This window comes from Nilaparvata lugens, chromosome 10 (genome assembly GCF_014356525.2).
Source record: "Nilaparvata lugens isolate BPH chromosome 10, ASM1435652v1, whole genome shotgun sequence".
In the NCBI taxonomy this organism is placed as follows: Eukaryota; Metazoa; Arthropoda; class Insecta; order Hemiptera; family Delphacidae; genus Nilaparvata; species Nilaparvata lugens.
In genome coordinates this window covers 41,567,733-41,585,670 of record NC_052513.1, presented here as the reverse complement: position 1 = coordinate 41,585,670, position 17,938 = coordinate 41,567,733, and the positions used below count along the sequence as shown (strand labels likewise).

At 31.1% G+C, this 17,938-nt stretch overlaps 1 protein-coding gene across 1 annotated transcript in view; it reads right to left on the bottom strand.

Annotated features, from left to right (window-relative positions):
• LOC111053830 (laccase-25) overlaps nucleotides 1-17,361 on the bottom strand; it is a 38,181-nt gene extending 20,820 nt beyond the window's left edge. Inside the window, 4 exon segments of the mRNA XM_039436888.1 lie at nucleotides 194-314; nucleotides 1,871-1,970; nucleotides 13,734-14,080; nucleotides 16,853-17,361. Of these exon segments, the coding sequence (XP_039292822.1) occupies nucleotides 194-314; nucleotides 1,871-1,970; nucleotides 13,734-13,833 (321 nt within the window). The 5' untranslated portion in view covers nucleotides 13,834-14,080; nucleotides 16,853-17,361.
• Nucleotides 17,362-17,938: the final 577 nt, after the last annotated feature.

Sequence of the window (17,938 nt, the reverse complement as noted above, 5' to 3'; positions counted from 1 at the left end):
AATAGTTATATATTAATTAGCATTTGAATAAATGCATTCTCTATTTAATTCCATCTGTAACAATATATGTAGTGACTTGCATGTAGCTGCTTGCAAGTACAATGCTTATAATCAATTCACTCGTAATTTTAATTCCAATTATATTGTCTGATTTTTTGAATTTTCAAGCTACATTCTTAGATGAAAAGCTTACTTGAATGGCAGGACCTGGTAACTGTCTGTTTGCAGATAGGGTATACCTTGGAATGCCATCAGCAGTCAGGCAGTCTTTCACATCACAGTCTGATACATTCTGATGGCAATCGGCGCACCAACTGAAAATAATGCAGTTTTCAATTGAAGAAAATTACTAGTACCCTTGTAACAAAATGTATCTTGTAAATGTATTATTGTAACAAGAGTAATAGTAATTTTCTATACGTCAACATTCAAGTACCTCTCAGGTAAAGCTTCACTATGGTGCAAATTTCAGCCAAATCTGAGATACTTTTTGTTTCAGTGTGTTTCACGATAGTCCATGGTGGTAGTCCAATTAAAAATACTTTTTCCTACAGTTACGTTGAAAAGTGGCCATTGCTGCACTGATTACAGAACGCAAAGAATCACTTTTCCGCTCTAGTGCGGGAAAATTTTTTCTGCACTCCAGATTTGCAACATGGCAACGCAAAATACTTAGTAGGTTATATGGAGCAACAGTGCAGCAAAATCCAAATGAAGTTGGTAACAGTGACTGCTGTGGCTGCTATAGTGAGCAGAGGTGCAACGAAGCACAATGCGCTAATTATTAGTATTAGATATTATAACCAAGGACAACATTTTTATTCAATTTGACAATAAATTAAGGTTTTTATCAATAATAAAATTACACAGAAAAACATTTGATGGATTTCAGGCAATTTTACCCATAATTACCCATTTTTCATATTCAATGGTAACTGTAGGAAAAACTTAATGTGAAATACGTGCGCAAAGTTCCTCTGCTGCACTCAAGAAACCATTCCGCCCTCGCCTACGGCTCGGGCGTAAACGTTTCTTTCGGTGCAGCAAACTGTCACTTTGCGCACTAGTTGCACAAATAACTATATCGAAGTATTTATTCAGTTTCCAAGTGAGTGTGGTATTTTTAGGAAAGAAAACAATGATTGAAACTAAATCAAAACACAGCATATGTTGTCTTTTTCCGTATGTTTCTATCTCATCATAGAAAATTCTACATCCCAGAGTCAACATCTATTCTACAGTGTATTTGAGAATTGGAATCCTTTTTGCCTCATGAGGACTGCCACAGCCTACTATATCCAAAGTAAGCCATGGGACTGCTGAAGATTTATACCGGTACGAATAAAAAACCAATACCATATTTCAAGATCATTTAATCAAATATTTTGGTTGAAATTATAATGTTATGCAAAAAATATATTTTCCAGACATTGTTTTCAATAATTATTACTTGCACAGTCATTGAACTTATAGAATTGATTCTTATATTGAGATTTTTTCAAAAATTCATGAATCCAATGTAGGCCTATCTTATTAAAGCCAGGTTATGCTTATTCATTTGCTATTGTATTCTATCCCATAAACCTTTTAATTCACTAAAATCTTCATTTATTTTCTAGGCATAGGCAGAGACAAGAAATATAGCTCCTTATGCTCCCTTATCTATGGCATAGGCTACAGTATTATAATCACATACTATATTTGGTAGTGTAATTTCATACCGTACATGAGGATAAAAATAAGTTGCAACTTGAAAAGTTAATAGTCTTGAATGGGCATGTGAAGCTTGTTTTTTGCAGATCTAGAACAAAATAATAGAAAAATTTCTCTATCTTTTTCAACTTCAAAGAAGGATAACAATATAACTGACCTTCCCAGTAGTTGATGAGATTCCAGTGATAACTTGACCCGACAAATCATCGGCCAGTCCAACTCATGGCAGGGTCTTTCACAATTCGCATGGTACAGTTCTGGAACAACAGGAATATTTGAATAAATGAATTTATTTCCTCCTCAAATTACAAATTACAAAAGTAGAAATTAAATAGTATCTTGGAAATTTTAATAAATTGGGATGAATAAACTTATCAAAACTACATAAAGCTATGTAAAACATGTTTAAATATTTCTCTGTTGTATGAAATTATTGTGATATGAGTCAATTATTATTCATTCATATTATAGTGTATCATGATTTGTAATATTGTCAATGAATGAAATAAATAAATGATAATAGATTTTCCAACAACTATTGACGTTCATTACCTACAATCAAATATTTGTAAATATGAAAAGGGAAATTATGAATTTACTCTTCTTGAAATTTTTATTGATCAGTAATTATTGATAATATATTCATTTTTATTCATTCAATCAATAATTATGGCTAATATAATTGATTTATATCTCTAATATAATTGATTTCTTGTAAGGCTCGCTACAAGTATAACTGATTGAAGGAATGATTTTTGTGTACGATTGCTATAGAACTATAACTATAAGATATCTATAGAAAATTAATGACTGTCTATTTCCATCAAGTTGACTTTTAAGCAATCACTGTATCTAATAGATGGATGTTAGGATACAGTGACATTCAATAGCCTACTATAGATTTCCTCCATATACTCGGAATGATACTCTATAATGATAGGAAGAGAGTAATGATAAATACATTAGCAATTATAACTTCAAGGTGCTACCTGTTGCAGAGATTGACAAACCTGTAATTATCACTGTCACTATAAGATTAGCCTCGAAATAAATCTCTGGAGAGATGCGTCATCACCTAATCAGCCATTACGCGGTATTTTCAGGAGTCATGCAAACTATACGAGTGTTGGAATACATGCAATAGCCTATAATATAGTTATTTTTCAACCAGCAATATTGGTGTTTCTATTGTTAATTCAACATGCAAGTTTTCTTTTTCTTAAATGGTTTGTCATTCCTAGATCTTCGGCCTTCAAACTACTTACGTTACTTCCTTCAAATTGCATAAATCTAGAGAATATAAATTCTCTTAGAATCTTAAAATATTCAAAGACTAAGTTACAATATTTGATACCCAATTTATGATCGAATCTGTATTATTTATAGAATAATAAGTGAGATTGAATGAATACATTAATATGTACATCAATCATTAAATCATGTATCATTTGGGAACAGAATAGTTTTGGGCTATGCCTGTTGTTCTATCCCCATCATATTCATATGATTTGTAATTATATCAACGAACGAATAAATTAAATATCATTCTTGTATGATCAATGGGGAATTAATAATGATCACCTCCCATCAAATTAGAAGATCTTATGGTTATTTTTACAACTATAGTGAAGCTTTCTCCACTCAGTATTTAAATAACGATTTTTTTTCTAGTAAGATGAAACTCATATCCATTGTATAAATTAATTTATACATTGTTTTAATAAATTAATTTATTCATTATTTCATGAATGAATTCATTCATGTGGTTTACAATGAGTTCAACTTTCATGAATGAATTGGATTTGAGAGAGATTCTTTGATAATTCAAATATTTTTGTCCAAACCTCTTCTTTTTATGTAAATTATAATTATAAACCAACTTCAAGCTTTCTTAATCCTAAATTTAGTAATTTGTAATTTTCTCATGATTCCGTACATGGGTTTCAAATCCATATTAAATTTAAATAATTTATATTTTCTATTTAAAGTTTATTATATCAATAATCATTTTATTTTTGTTTATATGTTTTTGAGATTTTTTTAATTCTATTTTTATTTTTAATGTAGGTGTAGTGTTAGGCTTCACTAAATGTCATGTCTCTTGAAAATCTCAGCCTAATAATTGAAACTGAATACGTTAATATATTATATCAATTTATTCCTAAACAGACTATGATTCAAGTAGAAACAACGATAAAAGATGTTATGCACATACATTCTAAACAGTGACTTCTTTAATCTAAATCATATTTCAAGAATTTATGTATTTAATAAATGTAGAGGAAAAATAATAGTCTATGTTTTATGATAATTTGGAAAAATATTATTCATAAAATATATAGCATTGAGAACTTTGAAAAATTTATAATTATTATTAAACGAAAATCCAAATTAGATGCTGTAAATCACCCCGAAGGCTTCTGCTACTGCAAATATTGACAACAGGGTAAACAGCTAGATGGAAATTCCAGTTTAATAATAATTGAAGTTGCTTTCCATGACGAAACACTATAATAACTTTGTTGTAGTTCAGACACTGTGTTACTTGTAAATATTTGAAATAAGTACTAAAAAAAGTATTAAATATTTGAAAAAAGTACTAAAAAAAGTATTAAATATTTAAAAAAAGTACTAAAAAAAGTATTAAATATTTGAAAAAAAATACTCCAACAAAAGTAAGTGTTTTTTCAAATATTCACAAGTAACACAGTGTCAGAACTACAACAAAGTTATAATAATAATTATTAATTCATTAGCATTTGAATTATTGCAATATCTCAGTAATTTCCATATCTGTAGTTTGACAAATTAACTGTAGTATTATGTACCCACGATGAGCTTTATTAAAAAGGTACCTACCGATAATTATGGAATACATATTCTACCGATCTTTATTTGATCAGAAAATACTAGGCTACTTTTATATTGTACTGATGTTGGGTGTAATAGGAAACTCCCAGAGTCCCATGAATTTCGTCACGCTCTGATTGTCAATGTTGTTGATATGATGTAACATCACCTACAAAATTACCCACTATAATTTGATCAGTGTGTCTGCAATCATGTCTTCTGTCTTTCTTCCCATAGTGGTGAGTAGCCTGTACTATTCAGACCATGACAGAGATGCATATATGACCTATAACAGACTTTGCTGAGATCACGGTATATCAATCAAATCAAATCAAATCGTTTATTGCACAAAAATATATACAGAATACAACTGAAAGTAAATTGACAACTTTGTGCTACACGTCGGCAAAAGAAAACTTGTACGCCGACGTGGAGTCTTAATATAACTTATTCACTTATACATCAATATTAATATATAAAATGATCCTACAATATTATAATATAGGCTAATAGTAATTAACATTCAACCAACTAAATATTCCATTCTAAGAAATAACAATAAATTAAAGATATACATAAAGCTGAATTTAAGATTCATACAACATCAATCAATATTAAACCAAATCATTAATTGAATAAAAATAATTTTCTTTCACCCAGGTATGGAAATCTTTTATTTTAGGCTTCTTTATCAACCATCCTCTTGGAACTTTATTATAGAGTTTATTTCTCAAATATGAAATACTTCTACGGGATAGGGTACTATCAACTCTTTCAATTGTGATTAAGTTTTGAGCGACTTGTCTAGTTACTCTTTGAAAATTTTGAATATTTTTTAATTTGAGCACATGTTTCTTAATAGTCTTTAAAATGAACAATTGTCTTATAGTGAACAGATTGGAATTTTGAAACAATGTGACACTTGGGAAATCTCTCGGATACCTCATTATTGTTTTGATAACTAACTTTTGTAAAACAAATAGAGGTTTTAAAGTTGAATCAAAAGTTCCTCCCCATATAGAATTACCATACTGAACTAAGGATTGGAATAGAGCAAAATAAACAGATTTTAGTAATTTTAGACTCAAAATACTTCTAAGCATGTACATTTTTAAATTGACCACCCTTAATTTTCTACAAAGGTAGCTAATCTGAGGTGACCAGCGTAGATGCTTATCAACAAAAATACCAAGATACTTGTAATTGTTTACACTCTCAATAACCTCATTGCAAGAATCACATGGATACCTGTTACAAGCATTATTCAAACAAAGCCTGTTTATATCTAGATCTCCTCTTGTTGTTGGACTGAAGGTCATACATTTTGTTTTACCAAGATTTAGTCTCAAATAATTACATTTTAGCCACTGAGAAACCTTATAGTAACCCACTTTTGTTTGCTTGATAACATCTTCCCAGGAACCTTCTTGGAAGATAAGTGCTGTGTCATCAGCAAAACAAATTGTCTTAGACCCAACTGAGTCCAGTACACTAGGCAGGTTATTAACATAGATCAAAAATAAAACTGGTCCCAATACAGTCCCTTGAGGTAGACCCCATGTCACATCTCTAATCTCACTGTTACTACCACCACAGCTAACGATTTGGCTTCTACCCCTTAGATAACTTTCAAAGAAATCTAACTCTATTCCTTGAATACCAATATTAGATAGTTTCTGGATCATTTTATCATGTGGTACTGTGTCAAAAGCCTTGGCCAGGTCCAGAAACATTACCAAGGTTTTTTTATTTGTTTTGAAACCATTGTATATTGTCTCAGTTAAGGACTCCAATGCATCCTCTGTGCTTCTACCCTGTTGGAAACCAAACTGCCTCTTATCAAGGATTTTATTAACATCTAGATATTCAACTAATCTTTTCTTTACCAATTTTTCGAAAATTTTAGAAATAGAACTTAGCAAGCTAATTGGTCTATAATTTTGAGGTATTTCTTTACTCCCCCCCTTGTGTAAAGGAATAACTTTTGCATGCTTGAAATGCAAGGAAAGTATCCAGATGAAAAACAACAATTGAAAATTTCTGAAAGAGGTTTAGAGATTGTGTCAGTTAATAGTTTTAGCACGCTGTTGGATATGTTATCCCATCCAGGTGCCTTATTATCATTCAAACTTTTGATTACTTCCTTGATTTCTGTTTCAGTAACAAAATTGAAATTAAATGCATTTTCAATATCTATTGTTTGTTCCAAATATTGATCTTCATTCTGTCCATGTATATCAATTTCCTGCGCTTGATTTATACCTACATTCACAAAATAGTCATTCAAAGCATTAAGATCTTGATTTACATGTAATTGTGAATTCTTATTTACCCCAGTAATTGCTTGATTTATCACAGACCATATCTTCTTAGGGTCACCTTGAGCTTTATTTATTTCTGATTGATAATATAAATCTTTTGCTTTTCTAATTAGATCTACTATTCTATTTCTGTAAGACAGGAATTTCCTTCTCAGCTCTACATTAAATGGTTCATTTTTCAATCTTTTATATAATCTATCTCTTATAGTTATGGACTTTAGAATTCCATTGGACATCCAAGGTTTCAAATGTTTTTTAGTTAAATTAACCTTTTTAATAACTGTTGCTCTACTGATGCACGTTTTTACATTATTTACAAATTCATTTACTAATGTTTCAATACTTCTATTCGCGTCAATCTCCCAATTCATTAAAGCACTCTCCTCTAACAACTTTTCTTTATTAACATTCCTCACTTCAATAAACTTACATGGCTTACTAGATCGAGAACAAACATCTTTTTTAATTGATGCGTGAAGAGCAGTCGCATAATGATCAGTAATTGACATTTCTAATACAGCAGTTTTTAATGAGTCATTATGTTTGGATTTAGAAAAAATATGGTCTAAACAAGTATTTGAAGCAGGTCGAGTTTTTCTATTGACAAAGGACTCAAACCCATGCGAACTCATAATAGACAAATAATCATGCGTTTTTTTAGAGTTACATAACAAATCAATATTTACATCACCTATCACTAATGAATAATCAAAGTTAAAGCATGAACCATTCATATAATTATCAAGTTGTTCTATAAATAAAGGTATACTTGTACTAGGAGATCTATAAACGGATGTTACTAAATATTTATTATTTTTAGTTTGCAGCTCAACAGTTAAGAAAGGATATTCGTTTGGACTATCAATTTTTTTCGAGGAAATACTATTAGCTACATACATGACAATTCCATCTGAACGATTCAAGGAGTTACTTTTTATATATAAATTATAGCCATTAATGTTTAACAGTGATTTTTCTTCTTCAGAAGTCCAGGTTTCAGTAAAAATTAGAACCTCAATTTTGTTCTCATGCTGTTCAAAATAATGAGAATTTGATCAAAATTTCTTTTCAAACTTCTTATATTTAAACTAAAAATATTCAATTCATAATTAAGGGGCTGGATATAGTTCAAGTATTCATCGGTACTTTCACATTCCCTAACACTGTTAATACTATCTACAAATTGCGTGAGATCATTCATAATAAATGTTTAATCAAACCTGTAGCAACACTTTATTCCTCTCCGTTGATAACTTTTTTCAGATGGTCCAGTCCCTTGACTTTGAATACAGGTGAGCCCTCCGACTTCTTAGCGCACATTTGTGAACCACGAAACCAGACGAATTTCCAATCATTTTCCCTAGCTAACACACGAGCGGCTTTCAGTTCTTTAGCACTCTTGGCAGTCAGCTGATTCATTAGCCTGAAGTGTCCGTTCGGCAGGTTTCTGTTGATTTTTTTCACGTCGATTCCGGGGCTGCTCCTGCTTATGGTTTGGAAAGCCGTCATCCATTTGTCCCTCATACTCCTTCTCACGAACCTGACGACAATCATCGGTGTAGTCTCTCGGTTCATGGATGGCAGTCTGTGAGCGACGCTGATTTCGTTTGATGAAAAATCAGACACTTGGAGAGCACTGGCTACGCCTTGTAGGATTTCGTCCATGTTTTCGTTCTTTGTTGCAGGTATACCGGTTAATAATAAATTTTCCCTCCTGGTATATTCTTCTAATATTTCATTTCTCTTAGAAAGAAATTTCACTTCTTCTTTCAATTTTTGGTTTTCAGTGATTAATTGTTCATTAGCTTTTTTGATTTCTCCGATATCCGATTTGAAACTATCAAAACTATCCGAAACAATTTTACTGAGTGAGTTAGTTCCCCTAATTGTTGATCAATATCTTTTTTCAACGATTTTGAAAACTGTTCAAATAAAACAGTCATTTTTCGCATTAAAACATCACTTTCCATTTCACTCTCTTCTTGTCCTGGTGACACAGACACCTGTTTACAAGCACTGCACTTCCATTTATTCCGATTATCCTTGAAAGTTTTTTGAAGCTCTTTTCGGTTAAATAGTGGCAGATGTAATGACATTTTTGTTTACACGAAGCACAATTATTGAGTCTTCATCACTGAAATTGCCGAGGCAAACGTTGCAGTTATTCATATTTCAAACGTATCTATAATATGCGAGCTAAACAGAATACGAGTTTGATGAGTAGACGGTCACGATAAACAAGTCAGTACACTCAATAATAGATAAGCTGCAAACAATAGTACAATTCACTCCTTGTCACCACAAACACGTCCGCTCGTCACCGCTGCTCGACTAAGACTGAAGGTATATAGAAGGTATTCATATAAATACCGTGACTGAGATAGAGCTCTTACAGTGGTTCTAAATGTAGTTAACTCCAATGAACAAGCAACATCAATATCCAGCTATATAGTGAAATCCACGTTATAATGAATGTGGAGAAAGATAGGAGAACAGCTTTGCCGATTCTCTGCCTTATATAGGGGATAGCTGATACCGGTATATCCAATGTTATTAGCTGTTCATTCTTATTAAGCCGTGTCCACCACACTGAACAAATGTTCGGCAAACATGTTTGTTGAGGAGCTCAGGGACAAACATTTTAAAAAGTTTGGAAAACCATTGTTTGTCAAACAAAAAATTACTGTTTTTCCAAACATTTTTCAGTGTTGACAGCTGTAAAACATAAAACCTGACCTTCCGCACTTGCCTAATATTTTATTTGGTGATGGGTCCACATTGGCCACGGGCAAACATTGTTTGTCAAACATAATAAAATTTGCCCAAACTTTTTCAACAAACATGATTGTCGAACATTTTTTCATTATGGACAAGGCTTTAAAAATAGTCAATAAATCATATTTAATTTTTCAAGAAGATAATATATTCTTCAATAACTAGTAGTTCTGTGAACAGTAGACCTCACGCAGTATTCTCATCCACAAGTACCTGATTGAAACTATAGACCTTATGGAAATACAGCAATAGACTGGCTTCTCCACACATCTGTGCAATCACTTGTCAGCTGATTTATGATGAATAATTCTTTAGTCTGATTTTTACTCTAATATTGGCGTATTAAGGAAGCTCCTTCTTCCTTTTATATTATCCTTGAAATGCAAAATTTCCAAAAACCTTGTATATACGTCGACGCGCAATTAAAAAAGGAACATACATGTCAAATTTCATGAAAATCTATTACCGCGTTTCGCCGTAAATGCGCAACATATAAACATTCAAATATTCAAACATTCAAACATTCAAACATTTAAACATTAAGAGAAATGCCAAACCGTCGACTTGAATCTTAGACCTTACTTCGCTCGGTCAATTAAATAATACATTCAATAATTGACATTCTGTTTATGAAATAAATCTTCACAATCAGATTAAATATTTTGTTAATTTATTATAATTCTACATTGTTTAAAGCGATCTTGCAAGAAGCTAGAGCTGGAAAAAAATAGTCCATCTGCTTTATCAAATAATAGACAAGAATAGCAACACCAATGTTAAACAAATATAATGTGTACCTCACTATATAGCTATAGATGAAAGTTTTTCAATGAACCTGAGACTTGAGACGAGCAAAAGAAAAATAATAATTAGGCTATAGCTAGTACTCCTGAGGTTTTTTATGAAATTGAAACTCCATGTATCCATTTATAAAGGTACCTTTATCACCTTTATTATCACCTCTTATTATCTTCTTGATCTGATGTATAATATCGGTCCTACAAAATTATTTCTTTAATATGTGAATATTTCTTATATTATAGTGATAATAATGTGAAAAATTTCATCTATGTTTGGTTTTGAAGCATCTAAATTTAAAATTATTCTTTGTGAAAATAATTGAGGACTGAAAATTTTGTGAAGTGAACAACTACAAGACTTAACCTATTTCGGACTATGTGTAACCTTATCTAAATTTGAGAGAGGAATAGCACAAGGTTACCTCATTTTTCTCTCCCTATCATTTTTATGATGTACTTATTGTATCAATCAATAAAGAATAAGATAAAATACACCGAATCAGATGAAAATGAGTGACAAAAACAGTTGAAGATTCATTTTCAAACAGAAAACAATTATTGTTCATCAATTAATGATTTCATTGTAGAGAAACATCATCATTGAGTGAAAATTAATCTTGTCTAAGTGAATAAATTTGAAGTTATTTTATTTTATTTTTTAAATAAATAAATAGATAGGTGTATAAATATGTTCTGCAACTTCTGTTCGCTGTAAACCATGCTCTACTAATTTATTAATTTATTTATTCATTTATCACATTGTGTATAAATACTTAGCATGAGGAAAGGCACAACAGGCTCATGCCCAAAGCTGTCCCATTTCCAATTTATACTATATATTGTCCAAATCAAAATGTTGGTTATGTCACTTTCACTTTTCAAAATACAATTTAAGCTCTTCAATACTCAGATAAACGAACTACAGTATTTTGCTATACTTTACAATAATTACTGAGTATGATCACAGATTTAAGAGCTGTTTGTTTCTTTTGTCTATGAAATAACAAAAGTAGGTATGATGCTAGCATTGACCTGTATCCTATTGAGCACAATGAGTTGTTGAATCAGCTCAATTAATTGACAATGCCAGCGGAATATCCTATTGTGCAACAGTTACCATGCCTTGTTTCACCGGTTAGAATCTAATAGATTTGGTAAAAAACGCTTTCTTGTTTCGGAGCCTCACGACTTATAATATAGCATCTTCTATCACTATTAAATAAGTGGTGAAAAAGAGTATTGGGCTCACATGTACGTTAAATAACAACAAAACTGAAATAGGATGCCACTGCCAGAGAGTATTAAATGAAATATAAAGAGAATGATGGAGTATAGAGTATAGGATGATATTTTTATTTTGTATTTTTAGCTGGTACCGTACAATGGTTTGTAATAATATTATGTTAATCACTTGAACAATTAATTACGACATAGCAGTCAGGTATTTATATAAATAAAAGCTATTAGATTCTACTTACATTAGTGTAGCGCTTTCGGACACTAGGCCCTTCATCAACACTCATCAACTTCAGTGTTGATGAAGGGCCTAGTGTCCGAAAGCGCTACACTAATGTAAGTAGAAGCTAATAGCTTTTATTTATATAAATACCTGACTGCTATGTCGTAATTAATTGTTCAAAGTGATTATTTAACAAGCAGTTCGTAATGGAATCAAACATTGAAGAATATTATGTTGTGCGAAATAAATTAATTTTTGAATTGAATTGAATTGAATTGGAAAAAATAGATATAAAGTATAGAGTGTAATACAGATATAGAGAATGTGAACTGCACAGTAACTGACCTGCTCAACCAAGGTTACTCATCTAGAGTTTATGTACTAGTACTATCATAGATAAAACATAGTACCGGTACGGTACTTATATTTTTCTAGGTCGGGTAGGTAAAGGTAATAATTCTTCCAGGTACCTTAGGATTCACTATCTGTGATCTCTATTATTGGTCTACGGTAGGCCTCCTACGACAGTATTTACTTTCATTTATGTGATTCATAGATGGAGCATTGTCTGTTGTATCTGTAAAATAATCAACGTTGTGGGCAACATTTAATTGTCGGTCCCGGCTGAAGTATGACAGTCGTAAGGCTATGACGGCTCAAATAATTATATATTCAGGCGGTGGGACCTTTCCGCAAGTGACTCCCCCACCAACAAAAGCCATACGAATTGACATTTTTTTGATATTGTGGTATGTTATTTTTCATCTATTATGTTATTATTTTCTAATTTAACTAAATCTTCGTTCAAATTATCCTGATTTTAAAAATAAATTCAAACTAGTTCTAGAGGCCAAGTAAACTCTGCAGTCTTAATCAGTAGTGAAATTAATTTCATTTTCTAATGCCAAAAATGTGAGCAGTAATTAGAAAAATAAACTTTGTTGTAGTTCAGACAGTGTGTTACTTGTAAATATTTGAAAAAAAACTTCAGGAGTGAAAAGCATTCCTCAATACTCCAAGAAAAGTAAGTGTTTTTCAAATATTTACAAGTAACACAGTGTCTGAACTACAACAAAGTTATTATATAGTGTTTCGTGATGGAAAACAACATCAAAGAAAAATAAACTTTGACATAATCGAGTTGTTAAATTTGTCATAAGAATCTATTTCATTCAATAATTCAAAAAATCATCTTCTCATTCATAGTACCGCATACTCTATTCCAACTAATCAATCCAGAACACTCTAATGTTTTTAAAAATATGTCAAAATTATTCTAACCTGAAAGGCCGGTGCTCTACCATGGTTTATTAGGAGTTATGTATTGTTGTTCTAGTACCTAACCGCTTTAATATTATAGAAGTTGAGTTTGGTGTCATGATAGGAAGACAGGGTGCCAGTATTCTACTCTGGTTCTACATAGAATGTCAAAACTTTGACAACCTATATAACTGGATTAGAATTCGAACCCGTAAGTTATAAAAAGATGTAATTCATTCAAGGCTTCAACAGAAAAATATCAACTCATCATCTCAATAAATAAGCTTGAATTTGAAGATGATGTTCAAATTTTGTTCAACTCACTGGAAATTGAAGTGAGACAAATGAATAGCAACTATTATAAAATATAATAGTCAAATTTTTGCCAATTTCTTAGTCTTTTTCATTCAATATTATAAAATATTTTACTTATTACTCAATGCTTCAATAAAAATATAAGAACTGATTACTAGGTACGTTAATTGAAATTAAAATTTAGGATTTTAATGGTTGTAATAAATCAGGCATTAGAGTGAGATACATCGATCAACTCACCAGGCATTGGAGTGAGATACAAGACGAAAGCTGCCAATGAAGCTACACCCAGTATCACCGAGGTTCTGTGGGCAACAGTTATTATCACACCCACTCCCATGTTGGAACAAAGTACCCAACAACTTTCTCCAGGAGTCGACAAAAAGTTTGAGTCACTTCACTGACGTCGATTTAAATGAACAATTCATTCATTTATTTATGAAAATATTCATTCCCAGTAACCACACTTCACTGTTAATATTATTGTTTGAAAATGTTATTGTCATGTTGAATATCCTCATCTAGTCAATAGTCTACACTAAACTTTACAATATAGTCTCTACACTTCACTTTACATTATTCCACCACTGAAAAATTTGTTTTCTCAATGAAAAACACTTTTACATCCATGTTGAAGGGTTCCTTCTATTTATTATTATTTATTGCCAATTCATAAATTAATTATATTCATATATTACAAAATATAATAATTTGACCAATTTTAAAAATATAAAAACAATAAACATAATTTATTTTGTAAACAAAATATTATTAAACTAAATAAAATACCTATTACCTAACTATTAGCCTACCTTATTCATAAAAGCCATGCATTGGAAAAATTGATTGATCAACATTCAATATAATAAAATTATAATATAAAATAAGACGGTTTGTTTTGTCAGTAGGCTATAAAATAATATGGAAGTTGATCAGAATGTTGAATATGAATTTGAATATTTATATAAATTGTTTGAACTAGGTAGGCTATGCTATTGCGCAGTATTGTGTCAATCTAGATTTTTGATTCATCCATTCATCAATAACATAAAAAAATAATCATAGAATTGATGGGAAAGGAAGCACAGGGTTAAAGCCTTTAATATTCCATTACCGAATTACGATTAATGATTAGCCTAAATAGGGATATAAGGTGGTTTAGTCAGCCTCTGAATTATATTTGAAATATTGATTAAAAATATTTGAAATGTCTTCTATTTTGCCAGTGGAATGAATAATATTATCAATCACATTTACAATATTATCAACTTATATTATCCTACAGTTTTTTACACATTTTTGTGTTATAATTGGGAAAAATGTTTGTGGAATTTTATAGGCTACATTAATTTTGGAGCAGGAAGAGGGAACTGGATGAAAATAGAGAATTCAGCAGTAAAATATTGCTTACTGCTTAGCAAAATAGTTGCTGATTGGAGACAGCCAACAATAAATATTCACGCCTCAGTGATTTGAAAAATGGTGCTAAACATTCGAGAGAAGAAAGTTAAGATCTGAAATAATTTGGAATGAAACTTGAAATAAGGAAGCTCACTCTCAATAGCCTCTGCATTGTAGTCCTCTTTGCGAGGGAACTTTCTCCAGTGGTAAAAAATAGTATAGATACTTTTATTACAATACCAGTATGATATAATCTCAGTGAGAGATTATCAAGTTAAATGTTTCTGTATCCACTTTATATTATTTGATTGATTCACGAATAGTGAAGTTCATAATTCATTCCAATAATATTATTATGGTAGCCCTCTAAGAAGAAAAAGAGAGTACCTACCGGTATTTCAGATTTTTCAACCAAAATGAGATGTGTTTAGCATCTCTTTGGATACATTTCACGTATTTTAGAGTAAGATCATATTATAAGTTACAGTTTAACCAACAGTTTATACAGTGATTTATTAATATTGAAATATTGAAAGATGTTAAACCTCTCTGCCAATTGGTACCTAATTATTAATTGTTAAATTCACAGTTACCGGTACTGTGTATTCTTCGTCCCACACAGAAAACACCAAACATGTAGAAGACACATTATAAGAAATTTCAGAAACTATCTAAAATATTCTGTAATATTGATGTAGTAGTTTTAGTTTTTTTTTTTTGGGAAATAAACATTTATTCATTCATTCATATAGTACAACAGGAACTAAAATTGAGGTGATTCAGAGTTTATATTTTATTTCTCAGTGCTGGAGTATGATTTTAAAGGTAGAATGGATTCATATTATGTCATCGAGTTTTGTATTCTTGTGACCTGATTATGGATGACGGATTGTTCTCAGCTTGCTCAGTAGGTAATGATGTTTCATAACACTTATTTTTTGAAGGAGTTTTTCTTTTGCTGTTTTGCAATAGTGCTTATTCTCAAATCTGATGGGAATGTAATTGGTTAGTATATCAAATAAATGTAATGGGATAGATTAATTTTACTTGCTAGCTTGAATGATAATAATAATATTAGATTATGAATTGTTCAAGAGCTTCAAAATGAAAACCCATACTGGATTGAAGACTTTTCAATATAAAGTCAATACGGTATATAGGTACATTTTTCATCCAATTGTGTTGAATTTATAAAGTAACATATCCACAATAGAAAACATAGAAGCTAAAGGTTTTAATAAGTGATCATCAATTTTAAATCATCCAAATGTATGAAAAAAATTCTACCAGCAGCATAATTCATCTGTGAAAAATCATAATTTATTAATTTTTTTCCAATTTGATAGAGTAATTAGAATAGTAGTTAGTATTGATTTTTCATAAAGTAGTGAATGAGGAACATTATAATATTTTTATGAGTTATTCCTTCAACACTATTATATGAACTGAGACTTTAAGGAAAATGCTAAATGCTTAAAGGAAATGCTAAACTCCTCTTCCATTTCAATATGAAATAGGTATTTGAATGGAGTGTGTCTCTATAATATATCGACCTAGCGACTTTATCCACAGCCCTTTCTACAATTTTGAGGATCTAATTTTCAAAAAAGTCTTTACCATTCTCTTTCCAATCCAACTTTAATTTTGATTAAATCAATCTAAATCTATTGATTCTTAAATTTGAACTCTACTTTAGTAATTGATTTTGAGTAGGGTAGGCCTTTGCTGTATAATATTGATATCTTTACAATGATTTCTCTATTGCAGTCCAGTATTTTTTCTATAAATCTTCCTAATACGCAAGCTCACGATCAGACATTAGTCTTGTGAGCTTCAAGTTTCCTTGTACATTTATTTTCAATCATAAATATAATTATTTTATAATGAGAATATTAACCCAGAGTATATATACTCATTCCTTTTGATTAAGAGTGTAGACCTACCGTACTTCTAAAAACTTCAACAAAATATTACACTCATCACAACCTGAATCAATTTTTGTCAACATCTTCCCTGAACACAAACATCACTTCTTAAAAACAACGATTTCACAAACACAAAACACTATTAATTATTTTAATATTATATAATTATTTTATATAAACATAATTAATTAATTTATCACTATTATTTTCTTCTATCACTTCATTATTCTTCTATTTAGCTTCACTTCTTCTATTACATAATTATTTCAATTTTTAGTGGATTATTTCCACTACTATACAACACTATTTCCACATGCGCCAACTAAACTTCGGTTCTCACGCGGCAGATAGACCTTTTCATGGAGGGTGCGCGCGCATAACTGATTCCAACGAAAGTGAGAGTTGAGATCAACACACCAATACACAGACACACTAACACTGAAACACGCCAATACAAAGAGACAAGCACGTAAAGCTCAGTTGAGTTCCCTTTCCGCGAGTATCAACTCTAGAATACTGTCTACAGGTTACTGTCTACAGTCAGCTGAGCTTGGCTCCAGAGAGGATTGTACTATACTGTTTAGTTTTTGTAAGGTTGAACATTACGCGATGACTATCCCTCCTCCACACCCCTCTCATCGTAACCGCTAAGTAAGGAAGTGAACGGAGGGGAGGGGAATGATACCTGACATCTCAGATCTCACTCCTTGCCGAATTCTTATCATTTGCTTCTCTCTTTCTTGTCGAGTTCTTCTCATTTAGAACGTATCTCAATGTAATCTGCATCAATGTATCTCGCATCTCACTCATTTTGTCAAATTTTCATATAAGAATCGGGGACCGAGCTTCGCTCTGGAGTACAAAAGCATGAAAAATTTATTACGAAAGAAGAAATTATAATAACATTCATACAGAAATGTTCCATCTAATAACAGTAAATTTAGATTAATTCCCAGAGGAATGCAAAAATTTCCCTCACAAAGGCCCAGTTGCACAAAAGCCGGTTCATATAAAAATCGGGGACCGAGCTTTGCTCTGGAGTACAAAAGCATAAAAAATGTATTAAAAGAAGAAATTATAATAAAATTCATAGTTCATACAGAGATGTTCTATTTAATC